This window comes from Mirounga leonina, unplaced genomic scaffold (assembly GCF_011800145.1).
Source record: "Mirounga leonina isolate KUSES-001 unplaced genomic scaffold, KU_Mleo_1.0 Mir_375, whole genome shotgun sequence".
Classification (NCBI taxonomy): domain Eukaryota; kingdom Metazoa; phylum Chordata; class Mammalia; order Carnivora; family Phocidae; genus Mirounga; species Mirounga leonina.
The window spans coordinates 451306-468326 of record NW_023270717.1 but is presented as its reverse complement, the minus strand read 5'-3'; the positions used below and the strand labels follow the sequence as shown (position 1 = coordinate 468326).

Below are 17021 nucleotides of genomic sequence, written 5' to 3'. Positions count from 1 at the left end.
ACGGAGGGCGGCGGGCGGAGGCGGCGGCGGGCGGCGGCGCGGCGCGGGGCGGGGCCGGGGGCGTTGCGCGGGGACAGACGCGCGGCTTCCTGCCCCTGCCTGGCGGCGGCCCGGCGCCAAGCAGCCCTGCTGTCCCCTCCCCGGCTCGGGCCGCGGCCGCTGCGCCCGCGCAGGGGGAGGGACGGCCGGCGTCCAGCTCGCCGCCGGCCCGCTTCTACCTCCCGGGGCCCGCGCTTCCCCAAGTACCCGCCCGCATTCGGCGCTCGGCCGGGCGCCGCCCCAGCCAGGACGCCACCGCCTCTCGGCAGCCTCCGCTCCCCGCGCCCTCCCCTGCCGGCGCTCGGTCTGCGCCTCCTCTCCCGCCCCCTGCTCCGGGCCCCGCACGACACCCGCCACGCAGCCCGCTCCCTCGGAAACGGAGGGGAACCCTCACGATCAAAGAAGCCAGGGCAGAGATTTTTTTCATCAGTGTAGAAAAACTGGACGCTTGGTTGGCTGGGCCGCCCTGGGGGGTGGGCAGATGCACGCGCCTGGATCCTGGGCTCGCCGGCTTCCCTGTCCCTGGAGGCCGTCCTGGCCCTGGCGGTGTGGTTCGCCACCTGGCAAACTTCCGTGGGCTGAGAGCGGCCTCCCGCCCTGGCCGGGCCTGGGGGACCAGCCCGTCAGGACCAGGGACAGCGGCGGCGCCCGGGGACCTTCGAGGCGCTGTACCCATAAAGGGCTACTCCCCAAACGGGTCCTTCTTGGTTCCTGGTACCTCTCCTCCTTCCAACCCCGCCCCCCGCAGCCGTCACCTCTCCCAGGAAGCCCGCCCTGACTTTCCTAGGTACTGAGGCGCTCCTCCGGTGCATAACCGCAGTTCCGCCTCCGCGCACGACACGTTCCCTCGTGTCCTCTCACAGCCTGGAAGGATGATGTCTCACAGGCTGCTGTCACTGACGGGGGAATGTTCTCATTCCAGCGAGACAGCCTCCCCGCATCTGTCTAGCGCATCTTTACTTCCCACTTAAAAGTGACAAGTGTTCGGAGACAGCATTGCCCCCGTGACAGATGCCCCCTGACCCTCTCTGTCGGGAGAGCACGGGGGGCGGCTGCCGTTTCCCAGGGACGTGGGCAATCGGGCTGTGTGTTGCCCGACCTTCTACCCCTTCCAAACAAACTAAAGCCTGGGTTTTTATGTGAAATCTCCTGATTTTAAATATTGGCAGCCAGATCAAAATAAAACATGTCAACGCAATACCGGGCAAACGTAACTGCCCAGCGAACCCGGACCGTGGCGTGGGCCGCGTCCCAGTCGAGCCGGCCAGCCTTGCACGACCTCGGTCAAGTCCCGAGCCACCCCCAGCCTCAGTTTCCCTTCTGGGAGCCGGTGTCGGCCGGGCGGTGATGGGGGGAGGACGCCGGCGTCCCCTCCCGCAGCCGCCCCGGTCCGCGCCTCCTTGGGAGTCCCGGCCCTGCGGTGCGTCTCCCGAGCCGGCTGAGGCGCGCCGGGGTTTTGGGCGGAGTCTGTGGAGCTTCAGCTACCGGCCGGGAAGAGGCTCGTTCAGCGGCGGACGGTGGGCGCTGGCCGCGCGGCCCGGCGCAAGGGGGGTGGCCTTGGTTTGCGCCGGCCCGGGCCAGGTTCCCATGGCGACAGGCCCCGCCCTCCCTCCCCGGCTGGGGGTGGGATTGTGCCGCCCCTAGGGGAGCCCGGCCCCCGCTCAGCGAGTCGGGCGGAGCGGAGGCCCTCCCTCAGGACTCATCCCCAGGTGCCCCCAGGCTGGCGGATCCCGGCCAAGCTGCCTTCTGGGGAGGGTCGGGGTTGTAATACTGCAGAGGGGTAACCAGGGGGTTTCCGGTGGTGGTTAGGGTGGGGAGAGGTCACAGGGCCGGACAGGTCAGGAAGTCCCCTGGAGAGGAGACGCCGGTGGAGCTGGGCCAAGCGTCCACGGTCCCGACTCTCCAGGGCTCTGCCTGACTTGAACAGAAGAGGATGGTGGTGGGCTGGAGGGTTGTGGCAGGCTGGGTGGGGCCACAGCAGGGATTTCATTTTTGTTCTCAGGCTGTTGGGGAGCCCTGCTGGACATGTTCACAGCACCATCCTGGCCACCAGGTCCAGAAGGACTGTTGCTTGGCCTGGGTGAGAGAGGCCTGAGCCCAGAGAAGTGGGTGGCGTGGAGTGGAGAGCAGCACCGTGTGGGGGGTGGGGGGGTGGCAGGTGCTTCAGGTGTGAGCCGGAGCACAAGTGGGGAAGCCAGGCGGAAGAGCTTCCTCCCCAGACATCAGCCCTGGGCCTGAGGACCCCCATCCCTGTCTCCCTCCACCCTCCCCTGGGATTCAGTTGCCCCTCAGTATCAAGATCCCACTCCTTGTCTCCATGTCCACTTTTCCCCTCCACTGGTCCAGGCCACCCTTTTTTGGCCGCTTGCTGGTCTCCTGGCTGCGCTTCTGAAGTCAGAATGACCTCCTGTCATGGGGGCCAGGTGATGGGGGGGATGTTCATGATGTTTAGCAAGCAGGGCATGGCCTTAGGCCATTTTCTGCAACTTGGGTCACTGAGGTTGTGTGTGGCTTCCACCCATCCTTGCCTCCCTGCACCCTACATTAGGAGGAACTGGGGAAGTAGAAACAGGAGGGTGGGTCATCCCTCAGTTTGTCAGCATCCTGACTATTCGAAGCTGGTCTGACCCCCACCACCGCCACCTTGCACCCCAACATGCATGCCCAATTTCTACCCTTCACCGGCCCCATCAAAGGACAGCCCCCTGGATCTCTTCACACTCCTGTCCTCCATGGGGGGTAACCCCATCTGTTGGATCTGCAGCCCCTTCCTCTCTCTCTAAGCTTCACAGAATGTAAGGGGGTCCTGACTCAGCTCTTGCCTGGCTGTCCAGTTTCCGGAGGGACAGGAGCGGCTTGTGGAGGTCCAGTCTGGAAGCCCCGTCCTCTAGGTTCCCACCTCCCTGCCCCAGGCATCCACAGCTTAGCACTTCCAGACTGTGCCCCACCTGCTTCTGAACAGCTGAATCTCAGGGAACCTAGTGTGGGTCATAACCGTGTCATTTTGGGGTTCCTGGGATGGGGGATGTCAGTTGTTTGCCTAGTACCCCTTCCTTGCGGGAGATATCCACACCTGTTCCATGTGGCTTCAGTGGGGCTGCCCCCGTGCACAGCTGGCTCATGACCAAGGCCTAGCCCAACCCCAGCCACGACGATGCCCCAAGTCGAGAAGACACAGTCTGGGGTTGCCTGTGAACAGCATCCCCACTGAGGACACAGCAGCATACGCTGGGAAGTTCAGAAACCTAAAAACATGTGAGCACCTGAATCCAGCCGTATCTGAGGCTGGCCGGACCACCACCACGTCCTTGTTTTGGAGACACGAAATCCCCTTTCTGCTGGGTTGGCGTCCTCGGAGCATTAAAAGCGCTCTCAGGGCAGGCCCTGAACAGGTGTATCTACTCAGTGAGGGGCCCGACATGCTGATGCTGTGTGTGCGTGGACACGTGCGTGTGCCTGAGAGCTGCGGGGTGGCCGGTCTGTGGCCCTGCATTCAGCATGGGGACTGGGTGGCCTGTCTGCTGTGGCCCTGCATGCAGCATGGGGACTGGGTGGCCTGTCTGCTGTGGCCTTGCATGCAGCATGGGGACTGGGAGCTACACCCTTTCCCCATCACCAGAATCCCAGACGACCCCCTCCCTCAGGCATCGGCAAAGGTACCCTCGCTCTCCGTTACACGGCCCTTCAGCCTTATTTATGTCCTAAGTCATCCTGGAGCTGTTCTTGGGACCAAGGAGCTGACCCTAGTGGCCCCACAGCCTAAGCAGGGGGACCCAGGGCCCTCTCAGAGTCATGCCAGTGTCTGGTGGGGTCTGCACGCAGCAGTGACTTCATGTGTGCTGGCTGGACCATGCCTGTGAAGTGCCCCCACCTTAGAAAAGGGGACACCGGTCCCTGAGAGCTCAAAGTCCAGACAGTAAGCCCAAGCCACGCCTACCCCTGGGCGGGGGGCAGGTCCAGTCACTCAGCCCAAGCAAGACAGGCGGGGAATGTTCGCCACCAGATGGCGCCAGATCCACCCACTCCCAGCCACCTCCGTCCCCGTCCCTGTCCCCGTCTGGAGCCAATCTGTTCGGGGATCACTGTCAGCCCCTCTCCACACTCCAGACCTCCTCGCCCAGCCCTCAGGCAGGGAGGGCATGGACCCCGCTGCACATTCCCCTGCCCCCACGGCAGCCCTGGCGGCCCAGAGGAACCACCTGCCCACCTGAGCTAGTGTCCAGAGGAAGATCTCAAGCAGGACAGGCCTGGCAACGGGGGCAGGCAAGCACGGACAGCCAGTCTGCGGCCGCCCCAGGAGGAACCCAGCCAACCAGCAGAGTGAAAAAGACAGCTCTATTTGATTTACAATTAACAAGATTTACAAAAGGGGGTGGGGGTGAGGGTGGTCCTGGCGGAGCTGCTCGAACCCCAGACCTGGGCAGGGCCTCCAGGACAGCCTGTCTGACAGGCGGAAACCTGGACCCCCGTCTGCTGGGGCCCCTCTGGCCACCTGGGCCTCGACGTCTGACGTCCAGCTTGACCTTGGAGGTCGGGCCCATGGTGCGGAGTCCACCCGGAGTGCCAGCGCCCCACAGGGCAGGCCAGGTGAGGTCAGGAAGGCATCGTACCGCTTTACTCCTCCCGTCCCGGCGGGGCAGACAGACACAGTCTGGGCACTAGGCCCTGGGGGCTGCAGGCACTCACACCCCACCCGAACAGGCCAAACCCAGGGATCTCAGGCAGCTGCTGGTGCTCAGGGAGGGGAGCTGAGGCCCCACGGCCCCCAGCGACCCAGCGCAGCGCCAGGGGCGTAAGGCACATTTGCGAATCGCTCGGGAGGTGTGACGGACACCTGATGCTGGTTCTGCAGGAGGGGGCTGGTGCTGGTATTGCTCAGGAGAAAGATGCCACAGACACCAGACACCGAGGAGAGGGCTCCCACGGGCACCCACACGTGGACGCCCGGGGGTTCTTCCTCTGCTGGTGAAAGGTAAGGGCCTCACCACTTGGCCTCGTGTTCCAAGGGCCGCCCAATGCCTGACACGGGGCATCACGCACCTGTGCCCAGAGACAGTGGTGGCAGAGGTCAGAGGTTAGAGGTCTGTGACTTTGTTCTCAAGTGCAGCCGCGATCTGCTGGAGGCGGAAGGCCAGCTGCATCTTCTGGGCGGCGGGATCCTCCTCCAGGGCATTGATGATCTGAGGGTGGGCCACGTCAGACCGCAGGCCAGGGAAGGGGACCACCCGAGGGCTGCCTCCCCCAGAGCACACGCCATACCTCGTCATAGTACTTCTGCGTGTACTGGTAGAGCTGGTGCAGGGCCACAAGGGTGTTGAGGGAGTCTGTGTGTGCCTGGGGGCGTGGGGAGGGGAACGAGAGTGAGACCCAGGGCGGAGGAGCAGGCCAAGGGTCCCAGGCATGTCAGAGGGATGTGGGATGGCCACAGACATACACCCCGTCCACACAGACACACTGCTCACAAACCCCTCTCCCCAGGGCATAGCGGTCACACACAGGGGACAGCCCATCTGGGGTTGGGCACCCCCCAGAGAATAGTCTCCAGCCCCACTCAGCAGGGGACTTTGGGGGAAGGGCGGGGGTGCTTCGTGTGGGTAGGGTCAGTTGGTTCATCCCCTGCATCTCCTCTTACCCGGGAAATCTCTGCCAAGTGTGTGTTCATGTCCTGATCGCTGACCTGCACCATCTGCCTGATCCCCTTGTAATAACTGCAGGAGCGTGGGGGTACGGTTAGGGAAGGGGTGGGGCAGTGGGTCCCGGAGGCTGGACCTGAAGCTGCCCAGCAGAGCCCCCTCCCAGTCACAGGCCTGAACCACCCCCAGGGGCCCACTGGGTGGGGTCAAGGGTGGGTGCCCAGGGTCTGGCTGGGGGGAGGGGAGCACTCACTCCTCTACCATCTTCTTGTAGGTGGAGATCTCCTTGGCGTAGAGCAGCTTGTTGCTGGGGGAGTCCTGTGGGGGACAGAGCCAGGCGCCCAGCCACTCAGCACACCCACACAACAGACAAAAGGTGTGTGGGGGACAGAGGCCCAACCGGGGAGCCACCCTTGCCTAGCACAGACAGGAGGGGGGCTTCCAATTCTGTGGGTTCCCACGAGTGAAGGTGGGGGGTGCCAGGCTCTGCCCCCGGCCCTCTACCTCCCACCTGCCTTTCTCCTGAACCCACACCCCAGACTGACCTCTCCTCACCTCCTCACCCCCATCACAGCCACGGCTTCCCCAGGCCACCCCCACACACCCATGGATACTACCCCACCCAGTCCCTCCACGCCTCCTGAGCAACCGCCCACACCCCCCCACCCCGCCAGAGCGGCCTGCAGGGTCCACTCACGCGGCTCAGCTTGTGCTCTGTGCGTGTACAAGCGTCCATGAAGGTCTGGGCGATGACTGACAGGGAGGCGTCCACCACCTCGTGAACGTGGACGTCGAAGATGAAATGGGGGTTCTTGAGGATGTTCACCCAGAACCGGAGTGGTAAACTGAGGCAGAGCGACAGGGAGTGAGGGGCCGCTGAGACCCTGGGACAGAGTGGGCTGCAGGACGGAGGAGCTCCCACCTGTTGGTCTTCCAGATGTGGATGGTGTCCTCATCCTTAATGTCATGCTTCTCCGCCTGCTCATCCAGGAAGTCGAAGAAGTACTTAACCGCGGGCGGCACCGCATGCCCGGGCGCCAGGACGCTCTGGAAGAAGTTGTCCACAAACTGCTGCAGCGTGCCCTGCAGGAGTGTAGGGGAAGGGCTCAGCTGAGCCCGGCGGGCATTGGCCCGGCAGCAAGCGCCCATGTGCACTGCGGCCCACCTTGACGGAGAGCAGGCGGGTCAAGTAGATCTCCGTGATGGCCTTGGTGCGTTCCTTCTCCTTCACGCTGCCCCGCTTGGACCTGCCCTCATCCACCTCATCCGTCGGCCGCACCAGGTGCCACACACGGTTCTCCTCCTCTAGGAGGGCATGGCCTGCAGGGGGGCGGGGGGGGGCTGAAGGACGAGGGCATGGCCTGCGGGGGGGGGGGGGGGGCGCTGAAGGACGAGGGCATGGCCTGCAGGGGGGGCAGTGATGGGGCGCTGAAGGACGAGGGCATGGCCTGCAGGGGGGCGGTGGGGTGCTGAAGGACGTCGGCATGGCCTGCAGGGGGGCGGTGGGGTGCTGAAGGACGAGGGCATGGCCTGCAGGGGGGGCAGCGGTGGGGCGCTGAAGGACGAGGGCATGGCCTGCAGGGGGGCGGTGGGGCACTGAAGGACAAGGGCATGGCCTGCAGGGGGGCGGGGGGGCGCTGAAGGACGAGGGCATGGCCTGCAGGGGGGCGGTGGGGCGCTGAAGGACGAGGGTATGGCCTGCAGGGCGGGCATCGGGGGGGCGCTGAAGGACGAGGGCATGGCCTGCAGGGGGGGCAGCGGGGGGGCGCTGAAGGACAAGGGCTGGAGCTCAGCAGCCCCCACCCCGCCATGGTGGCTGGCCCCTGGTCCACGCAGACCTCCAGAGCCCACAAGGGCCGAGGCAAAGGCGGGGGGACTCACGCTCCCCAGGCAGGTCCGGCTGGCTGTCCTCTGGCTGTTGGGAGACTCCCACCGTGGACAGGATGAGAGTGGCTCCATCCCGGACCTGGCGCACGCAATCGTGAGGGTGGGCCTCGCCCCCACTCAAGGCGGGCAGCCCGGCCCTCCCCATGCCCCAGCACCAGCACTCACGTTGTAGTGCATCAGGGTGTTGATGCGTTTCCACCGGCCCTCCCGCTGAGAGGTCAGGTCCAGGTCTGACAGGATCTGGGCTGTGGATCCAGGACGCCACTCTGGAAGGACACGGCACGACACCTGGAGCCCAGCCGCACGGCACCCAGCTCCCTCCAGCTGTCCCTGCACCCCACCTGCCCAACCAGGGTCCGAGGGCAGGACCCCCCGCCAGGGGACCCAGGGGCCTTGCTCACCAAGCACCACACTGTCAGCCTTAGGCCATCGGGAGCATGGCTGTATGCGGTACACCTGGTCAATGATCTTTTCCTTGACCTGGGAGATGGTGTCACAGTTGAGCACCTTGACTGGGATGGCGTCGGTCCCTTCATCCTGGACGATCACGCTCACCGTCTGCCAGAGGACACGGGGTGAAGAGCCAGTGTGGGGGCCCTAGCTCTCACTGCCTGCCAAGGTGGGAGCAGCCTCGGGGCCCTCATGGCCACACCCTCAGGTGGAGGAGCGGGGGTGGCTCTGAGCCCTGAGAACACCTGGGGCGGCCTGGCCTGGCCCTGTCCCAAGCCCTGGCTCAACAGGACAGAGAACAGAGTAGCTCAGGGAGCGCCGACTCCTGGGCATCACGTGCCCCACGCTGTCTCCCACCTGTGCACACAAGCTCACCACCAGGCACACCTGGATGCCCAGGCCCCACACACGCCCGCAGCAGACCCAGGTGCCCAGGACACACAGAGCCTCTCTCTAGAGACCCCCTCAGGCGACTCACAACACCTGCCTGAACCCAGCTGGGCCCATGTGAGTCCACGAACAGCACCCAGCTTCTGGGACTGAGGCTGGCCCAGAACTTGGCAACACCGAGAGGAGTCTCTCAGACCCACGCCAGCCCCTCCCTCGGCGCCGGGCTCACCAGGGGCGCATACTCCACGTCATCCCCCAGCAGCCCCGTATCATTGAGGGTGTATTTGGCCTTCTTCTGCACAGCGTCTACTGGCCCCTTCTCCACCTGATGCTTGATGGCCTTGAAAAGCTTGTACAGAGGCTCGCCGGCACTGTCCTGGAGCAACAGAGGGCACTTCAGCCGTGGTGGAACTGACCGTGCCGGACCCACCTGGCGATGCTACACAGGCATGTGGGCGTGTGGGGGAGGGCGGGGAGAGCACCACCTCACTCCTGCCCCAACCCTGGCCGGCCACCTGGAACCCACCTTGAGGTACTGATACAGGCAGATGGACATCCAGTTGGACAGCATCCTTTCTACCACCGTCTCAGACCTGCAGAGGCAAAGAGGTGTTTGCCAAGGGATCCCTCAGTGCCCTGGGGCCCAGCTGGCTCCTCCAGGCACCCACAGGACGCCTGCCCAGGCCCTGGGTCCCCGTCCGAATGCATACACACAGCCTGGAGTGACCACGTGCTGGACTCATCATCTTGCACCCCATCGTACCAAGAGCTGATGCCAAGGGGACCAGCAGAGACTGCTGTGCCCTGCCGTGCCTCCTCCCCGCCTCCATCTCTTGGCAGCCCAGGTGCTGGGATCAGCCCCGCCCCACCCCCACCTCCATCCACACAGCCTGCCCACACACCTGCGCAGCATCAGCTTGGGGTTCTTGGCCACCACGTACTGCTCCATGAGCTCCAGAAAGAGCGTGCGCATGATGTCTGTGTAATACTCCAGTTTCCCATGCAGCGCCACGGTCAGCAGGGATGCGAAGTAGACCTTGGCGCGGGCGGAGAACTCACGCTGGCTCTCCAGGGTGTGGATGAACTGCGAGGGCCCCCAGCCGAAGACCATGTGAGCACCCTGGCCCAGTGTCCCTTCCGCGGCCGGAGGCTCTGCTTGCCCCTCCCCAACCCGCGCACAGACCCGGCCCCACTCACAGTGACCAGGAAGGACTTGCTGTTGAGCAGGTTGGAGAACTGGTACAGAGCCTGCTCCACCACAGGCCGCCGCGACTCCGGGATGTCCAGCCTGCCCGTGATCATCACATCCTTGTCGCCGTCCTTGGAGGGCAGGAAGAAGACGCGGTCGGTGTAGGTCTTGTAGTCCAGCACGGGGATGCCTGCCTCGTGCACATCGTTGGTCTGGTCCTCCATCTCGATCATCAGGTCTGGGGGGAGGTCAGGGTGAGGCGTCCCAGCCGCCAACCGCCGGCCACCCCGCCCACCTCTGCCTCTCCGGATGCAGCCTCTTTCAAGGTCGTCCTCCCCTGCGTTCCAGTCCCCAAGACGTGCCCTTGGGGACCCCGGGGTCTGGGCAGCCCGAAGATCCTGCCTGCCCCTGCCAGGCGACCCTACCTGTAAACTCCTTCTTGCAACGGTCACGCACGCTCTCCTCCAAGCCCTCCAGCTGGGACTTGATCTTCTCGTACTCACGCTCTGCCTGTTGGCTCTTCCTCCTGCCGGCACAGGGAGGTTGACGGGGCCTGGCCGGGGGCAGGCCACCCGATGGCTCCGAGCCTCGGTGTCGTGCTGGCTGCGTGGCCAGAGGGCCGGGCAGGAGGGGGAGGGGCTCACCAGTAACAGTAGACAGACACAGCGATGACCACCACCATGGGCACGATGACCAGCGGCAGGATGAGGCTGAGGGGCACGTCGCTCACCCTCGTGTCATACTCCACGCGGCCCAGAACCCACTCTCGGGAGCCAAACTTCACCTGCAGGGAGGGGCGGGCTCAGCAAGGACCGTGTGGCTGGGCCCCTCCGTGCCCCCACCCCAGCCCAAGCTGCGCCCGCGTGACCACACGCACAATGAACTCCGGCAGGTTGTGTGTGGTGTCCCGCTTCTGCCGCCGCTTGGGGGGCGGCTGCACCTCCGGAGGCTCACAGTACAGGTCCGTCTCGGTCAGTGTCTTCATGACGCAGCGCTCAGCTCCCACAAACGCCTCGGCCTCGTGAAGCGTCATTGCCTTGTTCAGATTAGTGCCCTGCGGGTCCCCGTGACCAGGAGGGAGTCAGGGACCAGAGCTCGGGCTGCCTCCCCTGCGGACCCCCCAGGCTGTGGCCAGTCCTCACCCGGGCATGGATGAGCTTGTTGACCTGCTTCTTGACACCCCCCGTGAAGTTCTCAAAGGTGGGGTCGGCCACGTACTCGAAGGCACCGGCCTCGGTCCTGAGCAGGGCCCGGTGCCCGTCCATCTGGATGAGTGCAGTGAGATTGTAGGCCTCGGGCTCCTCGGGGACCGCGGGGGACGAGAACACGACCTTGGAGTCGTTGTGGAATATGTACTCCTTGCCCACGACCTGCAGGCCGAGGCCAGGCCGTCAGGCCGCGTGGCCCAGGCCCCATCCCTACCCTGCACTTGCTGAACGGGCCACGTTGGAGCGGAGTCCCCCGCCAACACCAAGACTGACCGTCACGGGCTGCAGGGGTCCGGCCTCCCGCCGCCGCCGCCAGGACTGCAGGGGCTCGGCTATGACCACCATGGCGAACCTCTGGATCAGGCTGAAGCCCTGCCCCGTGACGTTGATGCTACGGCCACCACTGGGGACGGGGGCGGGGAGGCCGTGCCTGAGTGGGCATGACTCGGCAAGCAGCTCCCCGACCCAGATGCTGGCCACACGGTGGGCTGGGGGAGGGCAGGGTCTGGAGTCCCCAAGCCCACTCTGCTCTTGGGTATCCATGTGGCTGAGACAGGGTTGGGGGTCAAGCTCTGAGCACAGGACTGTGACCACTGCCAGCGCTTGTCAGAAGTGGGGGGAGCGCTGCCCATCTGGGTTTCCGGAAGGAAGCGGATCTGGGGGTGCAGTGGGCTTCTCTGGAGGCCCAGCCCTACCACATCCTCACAAGCCCGGCAGGCAGAGAGTGCCTGGGAAGTAGCGGAAGGGGGTGGGGGTGGTGGGGGGTCCTGTAGCACCACTGCCCCCAGGGAGGAGACGGAGGCCACACCTGACGAAGCTTCGCAGCGGTTCGAAGGCCCGCAGCACGGGATTCTCGCGGTAGGTGAAGATGACACCAGGGTTGGGCACCCGGGAGCCCCCGTAGTAAATCTCCAGGGGCAGCTCCCCCAGAACGGACTGCGGGCCAGTGACACACTGGAGCTGTGCCCCGAACTGCGTCCTGGGGGGGGGGGTTGCAAGTCAGCGTCAAGCCCAGCCCCAGGCCAGGGGGTCAGTGGGTCAGGCTGGCTCTATGGCCTGCTCCAGGGCAGACTCAGGGTCAGACCAGAGAGCCCCAGCCCGCAGGTGACACCCACACTTTACACGGGACGTCATTGAGGGTCACCCGCACGTCTTCCTCGGAGCCTGTGTCCAGGTGGGTACCACTGATGGTCAGCGTGGTGCCGCCTGCCTGTGGCCCCTGCTTTGGCTCCACACTGAGGGGCTGGGGCTGCTGGAGGAGCAACAGATTCACTCGGATCAGGGCTGGGGCGCTGGAGCCTCGACCCCACCCCACCCCACATCAACACGTGACCCTCAATGGTCGAGAGGCCAGGCCCTTACCTGGTAGGTGAACTGGACGTGGGGTGGTGAGTGACCCAGCTTCCCACTGACGTCCACCACGACGCCCCCTGTGATGGGCCCCGCGGCGGCCTCTACGGCGCACACGATCCTGGGTGATTCACAGACAAGGTGGGACACTCAGCGGTGGGTGTGCGAGCCCTGGGCACCCACGCACGCCTGCATCCCGTCCTCCTCCTTCGCCCACCCGGATCACCTGGCCCCCCCAGCCCAGCCAGTGGAGCCCAGGCTTCAGGCCGCCCACTCACCGGGTGGACACGGAATAGCGCTCCGGCTCAAAGACGCAGTTCTGGCCCGCCACGGTCACCCTCTGGACGTCCTCTGCTCTGACCCCCAAATTGGACCCAAGGATGGTGATTCGGATGCCCCCGCCCAGTGGGCCCGTCTCAGGGTGGATCTGGAATTGGCAGAGCCCAGCTGACCCAGCGGCTGGGGCAGGCGGGGCTGTGCGGGGGAGGCGGGCAGGCCGGGGACCCTCCCCGCCAGGCAGGCACAAGGGCTCACCCTGGTGATGACGGGTGCTGGGCACTCGGAGGTGCTGTTGAGGCAGAGAGCCTCGTACACACACCTGCCCTGCCCCGCACACCACACACACTTGTACTCGGGGCTGGCCGCCAGGCACAGACTGCAGTCACCACGGCCAAAGGAGCAGTTGTAGAGGGTGACTGCGGAGGAAGCAGCCAGTGGTCAGCGGGCCACCCTGCTTCCTGCTCCCCACCCAGCCCCAGCTGCCCACCCCACCCACCTTGGAGCTTGCTGTCGACATTCTGGCCGTAGGACTTGACATACAGGTGCAAAGGCAGCGTCTCGTTGGCATCATGTGACAGCTGGGGGACACGCAAGGACACACTGTCCTTCCTGCTCCCACCCCTAGTTTGGCCCACGGAGTCCCCCACAGCCGAGGGGCAGCAGGGGGAGGCCTCCAGGTGGCAGGAAGCTGGAGCCTCAGACATACAAAGGATCACTTTGATTCCAGGCAGGTGGCAGGACACACAGACATTCCAAGGCCCCCCCTCTGCATCCCCTACCCCGCCCCCAAGGCCTTCCTCGGGACCCAGCAGCCTGGCCCGCCTGCCCTGGGAGCCACACCTTTGGGGTCCGAAAGAAGAAGGTTCCCGGTTCCTGCGTGCTCACTGGCTCCTCAAACTTGAGTAGGTCGCTGCCCACGTGCAAAGAGGAGCCCTACAAGGCAGTGAGGTCAGGACGGCCCAGCCAGGCCTCCCACCCTGCCTTCCCCGAACCCTCTCTGTGCCCCACCCCCATCAGTCGGGCACTCCCATCCCAACTGAGCACCCGGCCCTCCCAGACAGACCCGTCTCGGTCAACCCCGAAGCACGGCCCTGCTCCCGCCTCACCAAGTAGTGTCCCAGCTGCCCAGCACTCAACACCCCAAACCCACTCGTCTGTTGCTCTCTGCCTATGTTCTCCAGGCCCATTCGAATGCCTCTCTGCTGCCTTCTGTCCCCAAATACACGTGGAGCACCTCCCTCGTGTGCTGAGTCCCGAGCCAGGGGAAGCTCGAATGCGCACCAGGCACCTGGACTTTGGTGTTGCAGGAAAATGGCTCTGAACGAGCCGCTCGGACACTGCACTAGCCCCATGGCCCCTGTTGGGCCCCCAGGCATTTCCTCATTGGGCAGGCCCTGCCCCCAGGGCAGCACCCCACAAGCTCCTGCCACCTTCACTGTGTCCAGGTTCTTCCCCTGGAAGGTTACATCCGTCTCGTGGTTCATGGGGATGACCAGTGGGCTGGGGTTCAGGAACTGGGGGCAGTTGTCCTCCTGGAGAGAAGAAGGCTGGTGAAGGGCTGCCTGGCCATGGCCAAGCAGCCCAGCTCCTGCAGGGTGCTCACAGCCCCTCACCATGTGGGCGCGGACAATGCCATCCTCAGGGTTGGGGGAGGCCTCCCGACACTCATGGTAGCGCAGGTCCCACTGGCAGGTCCAGCGGTTGCTCGCGCAGGAGATGCACCTGGGGGAGAGGGTGGTGAGGAGTGCGGGGCCCACAGTGGGGACTGGGCAATGGGAACACTGGGCCAGCCAGACACTCACGGCAGGTTCTCCGCCAGGCTCATGGCCTCCCGGCAGTCGTAGAAGGGGTACAGATGGGAAGTGAGGAAGATGCTGCCACGTCTGAAGAGGAGCTGGATGTTCACAGCCACGTGGTCTGTAAACAGGAGATCGGGACGGCATCAGGCAGGGGCCTCAGCACACAGGGCTGGCATGGTGGGGGCAGGTGGGCACTGGGCCTCTGCAGCCAAATCCTCACCCCACCGCAGCTCCCACGGGCCCAGGGTGGAATCCCTGGTCTGTGACTGGCACTGGGCTCAGCTGGGCCCACCAGCGCTATCAGATCTCGGCTCCAGCGCCGGCTCCCAGCTCTGGGCTCCTGGACCCTCTCTCTGTCCCTACAGGCACTGAGGGTCGTGGTTCCTCAGCACCTGGGGCAGAGCACGGCCGGGCCCCTGCTGCACCAGCAAGCCGTCCTCCGCTGGCCACACTCAGAGCCCCACCCATCTCAAGCTGGACGGGGCTGGGGAGGCGTGAGGGGCTTCAGCATGGACAGCAATGCCCAAAGCCGGGCAGCCCCCTGGTGCCAAGAGTACACGGCCCCCACACCCACGGCTCAGGGATTCCAGAACCAGAACCGCTTGTGGGCCTCCATCTCGATCCAGCCAGGCAGGTGCTCTCTCCACCTCAGCCTGCACCCCTGGGACCGTAGCTGCCCACCCAGCAGCTGCATGGGGGCCTCACCCTGGCCGGGTGGCGTGTTAGGAATGGTACGTGGGGAGTTGCAGATGACGGCATCCCCCTCCACGCGGGCAGGGTGTGCTGGTGAGTCACCAAAGTGGCACAGCAGTTGGTCTTCGTCGCTCAGGGCTGGGAGGGGACTGACGGTCAGCTGCACCTGGGGAAGGGCGTGCGGCTCACACCAGGACCTCTGCCCCGGGCACCTGCCCACAGTCCTGCTCTCTGGCACTCCTGTGTGCACGCATAAGCTGGCCCCTTGGAAAAGGCCCCATCGCACTGAGAACAGGCCCCTGGGGGGCACACCAGCAACTCCTAGAATGGGGCCCCCCCCAGGTCACAAGGGCCAGGGGAACCCAACAAAGGAAAGGCTCCCTGTCCTCAGGCTCAGTGCCCAGAGCCCAGGCCAGAGAGAGGGAGAATACGCCACGGTACTCCTGGACGACCCAACAGCCCCAGGCCAGCAGGAGCCCCACCTCTGCCCAACCCCCGACCCCTGCCCACCCCCACCACGCACCTCCCCCTGGGCCCGTCGGCTCATGTTCTGTGGCTGGGCCCCGGTGATGGCTACACAGGACTCGTCACGGCTCCACAGCCAGTGGCCGCTCTCCTCAGCCCGTGAGCACTCGGCCCTCCTGGTGCATCTACAGGGGCAGAGGGTGGCCTCAGTCCTGGCCACTAGTCAGCCAAACCCCCAGACCCCCCAGGGCAGGGCTGAGACCCCTGGAGTACCAGGCACTCACCGTCCCTCAACGACGCACCAGCCGCAGTAGGGGTCCTGGGAGCTGCGGCACTGTTCGCAGGTTGGATAGCTCAGACAGTCCTGCACGGGGAACCGGAAAACCTGAGGGCAACAGGACAGTGAGTGGGACGATGGCAGCCACGAGGACCTGCCTGTCCGGCCCCGGTATTCCTGGGGTCATGGGCTTGATCCCACCTTTCTCTCTGAGCCTTAAAAGCCTGACACCCACGCAAGGCCTGCTGGTGAGGGTCCAGCAGCAGTTGCCCTCCAGGCTTGGAATGGGCCTACCCTGTGGCTATGGTTGGCCTGGGATAATGTGGGGTCCCAGAAATCATGGGGGTCCCGGCTGTGGTGCCTCCCTGCGCCAGCTCAGGCCCTTTAACCCCACTCTCCGGAAGAGGCACCTGGCCGACCTGGATACTCCCAAGACCACCTTGAAGGGCTCTTATACCAGTCCCCCAATAAACTGGGGGGCCCCTGTCAGAATGGAACTGGGGCAGGGCCACAGACAAAACCGAGTTTCAGACACAAAGAAGGCACTAGAGAGAGACAGGGTCAAGATGCCGCCAGGAAGTCTTCCCATCCTCCCCCACCCCCTTCTAGGCCTCTCACAGTGGCCTGGACCGCCAAGGCCCCTTCTCCAGGGGATCCACAGGCCCACCTTGTCCTGGGTCATGGCGTAAAGACTGGCCAGATCCGGGGACAGCACCAGGTCCCGCTTGATTCTCTTGTTGATCTCCACAAGGATGGAGCCATACTCCGCGGAGCTGCCGTCCGGGGCAAGGTAGACCTGCAGGTGTGAGGGCAGGTGTGTGAGACGGGGGTCTTGCGCAGATGGCCCCCCGGGAGCCGCCCTGCCCCAGCCCCAGGCCTCACCTTGAGGACCCGGCCATCGGAGGTGCCCAGGAAGGCAACCGTGTGGCCATTCTCCGCTGTCACCGCCACGGCTGTCAGGTTCAGGCCGCCACGCCACAGCACGGCCGTGGCTGTCAGTCCGTCTCTGCTGCCCAGCGGGTAAGGCAGGTGCTCAGAGCCACACGGGAAGCTCTCACTGGCGCCCTGCGGACCATGGTGTCGTCAGCCCTGGGTACACATCCCCTTGCTCCGGACGCCCTCCCCACAAGGGATCCCGGCACCTGTGGGCCCCACACACGTCCCCAGGACCAAGGGTCCGTGGAATCAGGGACCCCCCCAAGCAGGCACCGCATGGCCGATGCCCAGCACGGGCCTGGCACTGATCAGACCCCTGGAAGCAGTGCCCGCGGGGCGGACCCGACACAGTGACCCCTCACACACACCGCCCCCGGGCCCCACAAGCTGGGGGTCAGGGACACGCAGGCGCAGCAGCAACACGCA

At 65.2% G+C, this 17021-nt stretch overlaps 1 protein-coding gene across 7 annotated transcripts in view; it reads right to left on the bottom strand.

Annotated features, from left to right (window-relative positions):
• Window positions 1-4355: 4355 nt before the first annotated feature.
• PLXNB2 (plexin B2) overlaps window positions 4356-17021 on the bottom strand; it is a 30076-nt gene continuing 17410 nt past the window's right edge. For 4 of the 7 annotated variants that reach the window (XM_034986022.1, XM_034986020.1, XM_034986023.1 and 1 more), the window contains 33 exons: window positions 16542-16724; window positions 16327-16455; window positions 15667-15767; window positions 15441-15567; window positions 14930-15083; window positions 14228-14342; window positions 14039-14147; window positions 13856-13957; window positions 13266-13358; window positions 12922-13003; window positions 12681-12841; window positions 12425-12573; window positions 12159-12267; window positions 11912-12048; window positions 11605-11775; window positions 11070-11199; window positions 10731-10958; window positions 10466-10642; window positions 10233-10372; window positions 10014-10114; window positions 9597-9826; window positions 9302-9483; window positions 8926-8992; window positions 8629-8775; window positions 7725-8117; window positions 7554-7638; window positions 6838-6992; window positions 6595-6755; window positions 6370-6517; window positions 5926-5990; window positions 5672-5747; window positions 5299-5373; window positions 4356-5219 (listed from right to left, as the gene is read on the bottom strand). In XM_034986022.1, coding sequence (XP_034841913.1) covers window positions 5115-5219; window positions 5299-5373; window positions 5672-5747; window positions 5926-5990; window positions 6370-6517; window positions 6595-6755; window positions 6838-6992; window positions 7554-7638; window positions 7725-8117; window positions 8629-8775; window positions 8926-8992; window positions 9302-9483; window positions 9597-9826; window positions 10014-10114; window positions 10233-10372; window positions 10466-10642; window positions 10731-10958; window positions 11070-11199; window positions 11605-11775; window positions 11912-12048; window positions 12159-12267; window positions 12425-12573; window positions 12681-12841; window positions 12922-13003; window positions 13266-13358; window positions 13856-13957; window positions 14039-14147; window positions 14228-14342; window positions 14930-15083; window positions 15441-15567; window positions 15667-15767; window positions 16327-16455; window positions 16542-16724 — 4587 coding nt within the window. In that variant the 3' untranslated portion in view covers window positions 4356-5114. The remainder of the gene's footprint in view (window positions 5220-5298; window positions 5374-5671; window positions 5748-5925; window positions 5991-6369; window positions 6518-6594; window positions 6756-6837; window positions 6993-7553; window positions 7639-7724; window positions 8118-8628; window positions 8776-8925; window positions 8993-9301; window positions 9484-9596; window positions 9827-10013; window positions 10115-10232; window positions 10373-10465; window positions 10643-10730; window positions 10959-11069; window positions 11200-11604; window positions 11776-11911; window positions 12049-12158; window positions 12268-12424; window positions 12574-12680; window positions 12842-12921; window positions 13004-13265; window positions 13359-13855; window positions 13958-14038; window positions 14148-14227; window positions 14343-14929; window positions 15084-15440; window positions 15568-15666; window positions 15768-16326; window positions 16456-16541; window positions 16725-17021) is intronic. The other 3 variants (XM_034986027.1, XM_034986025.1, XM_034986024.1) reach the window with 3 other exon arrangements.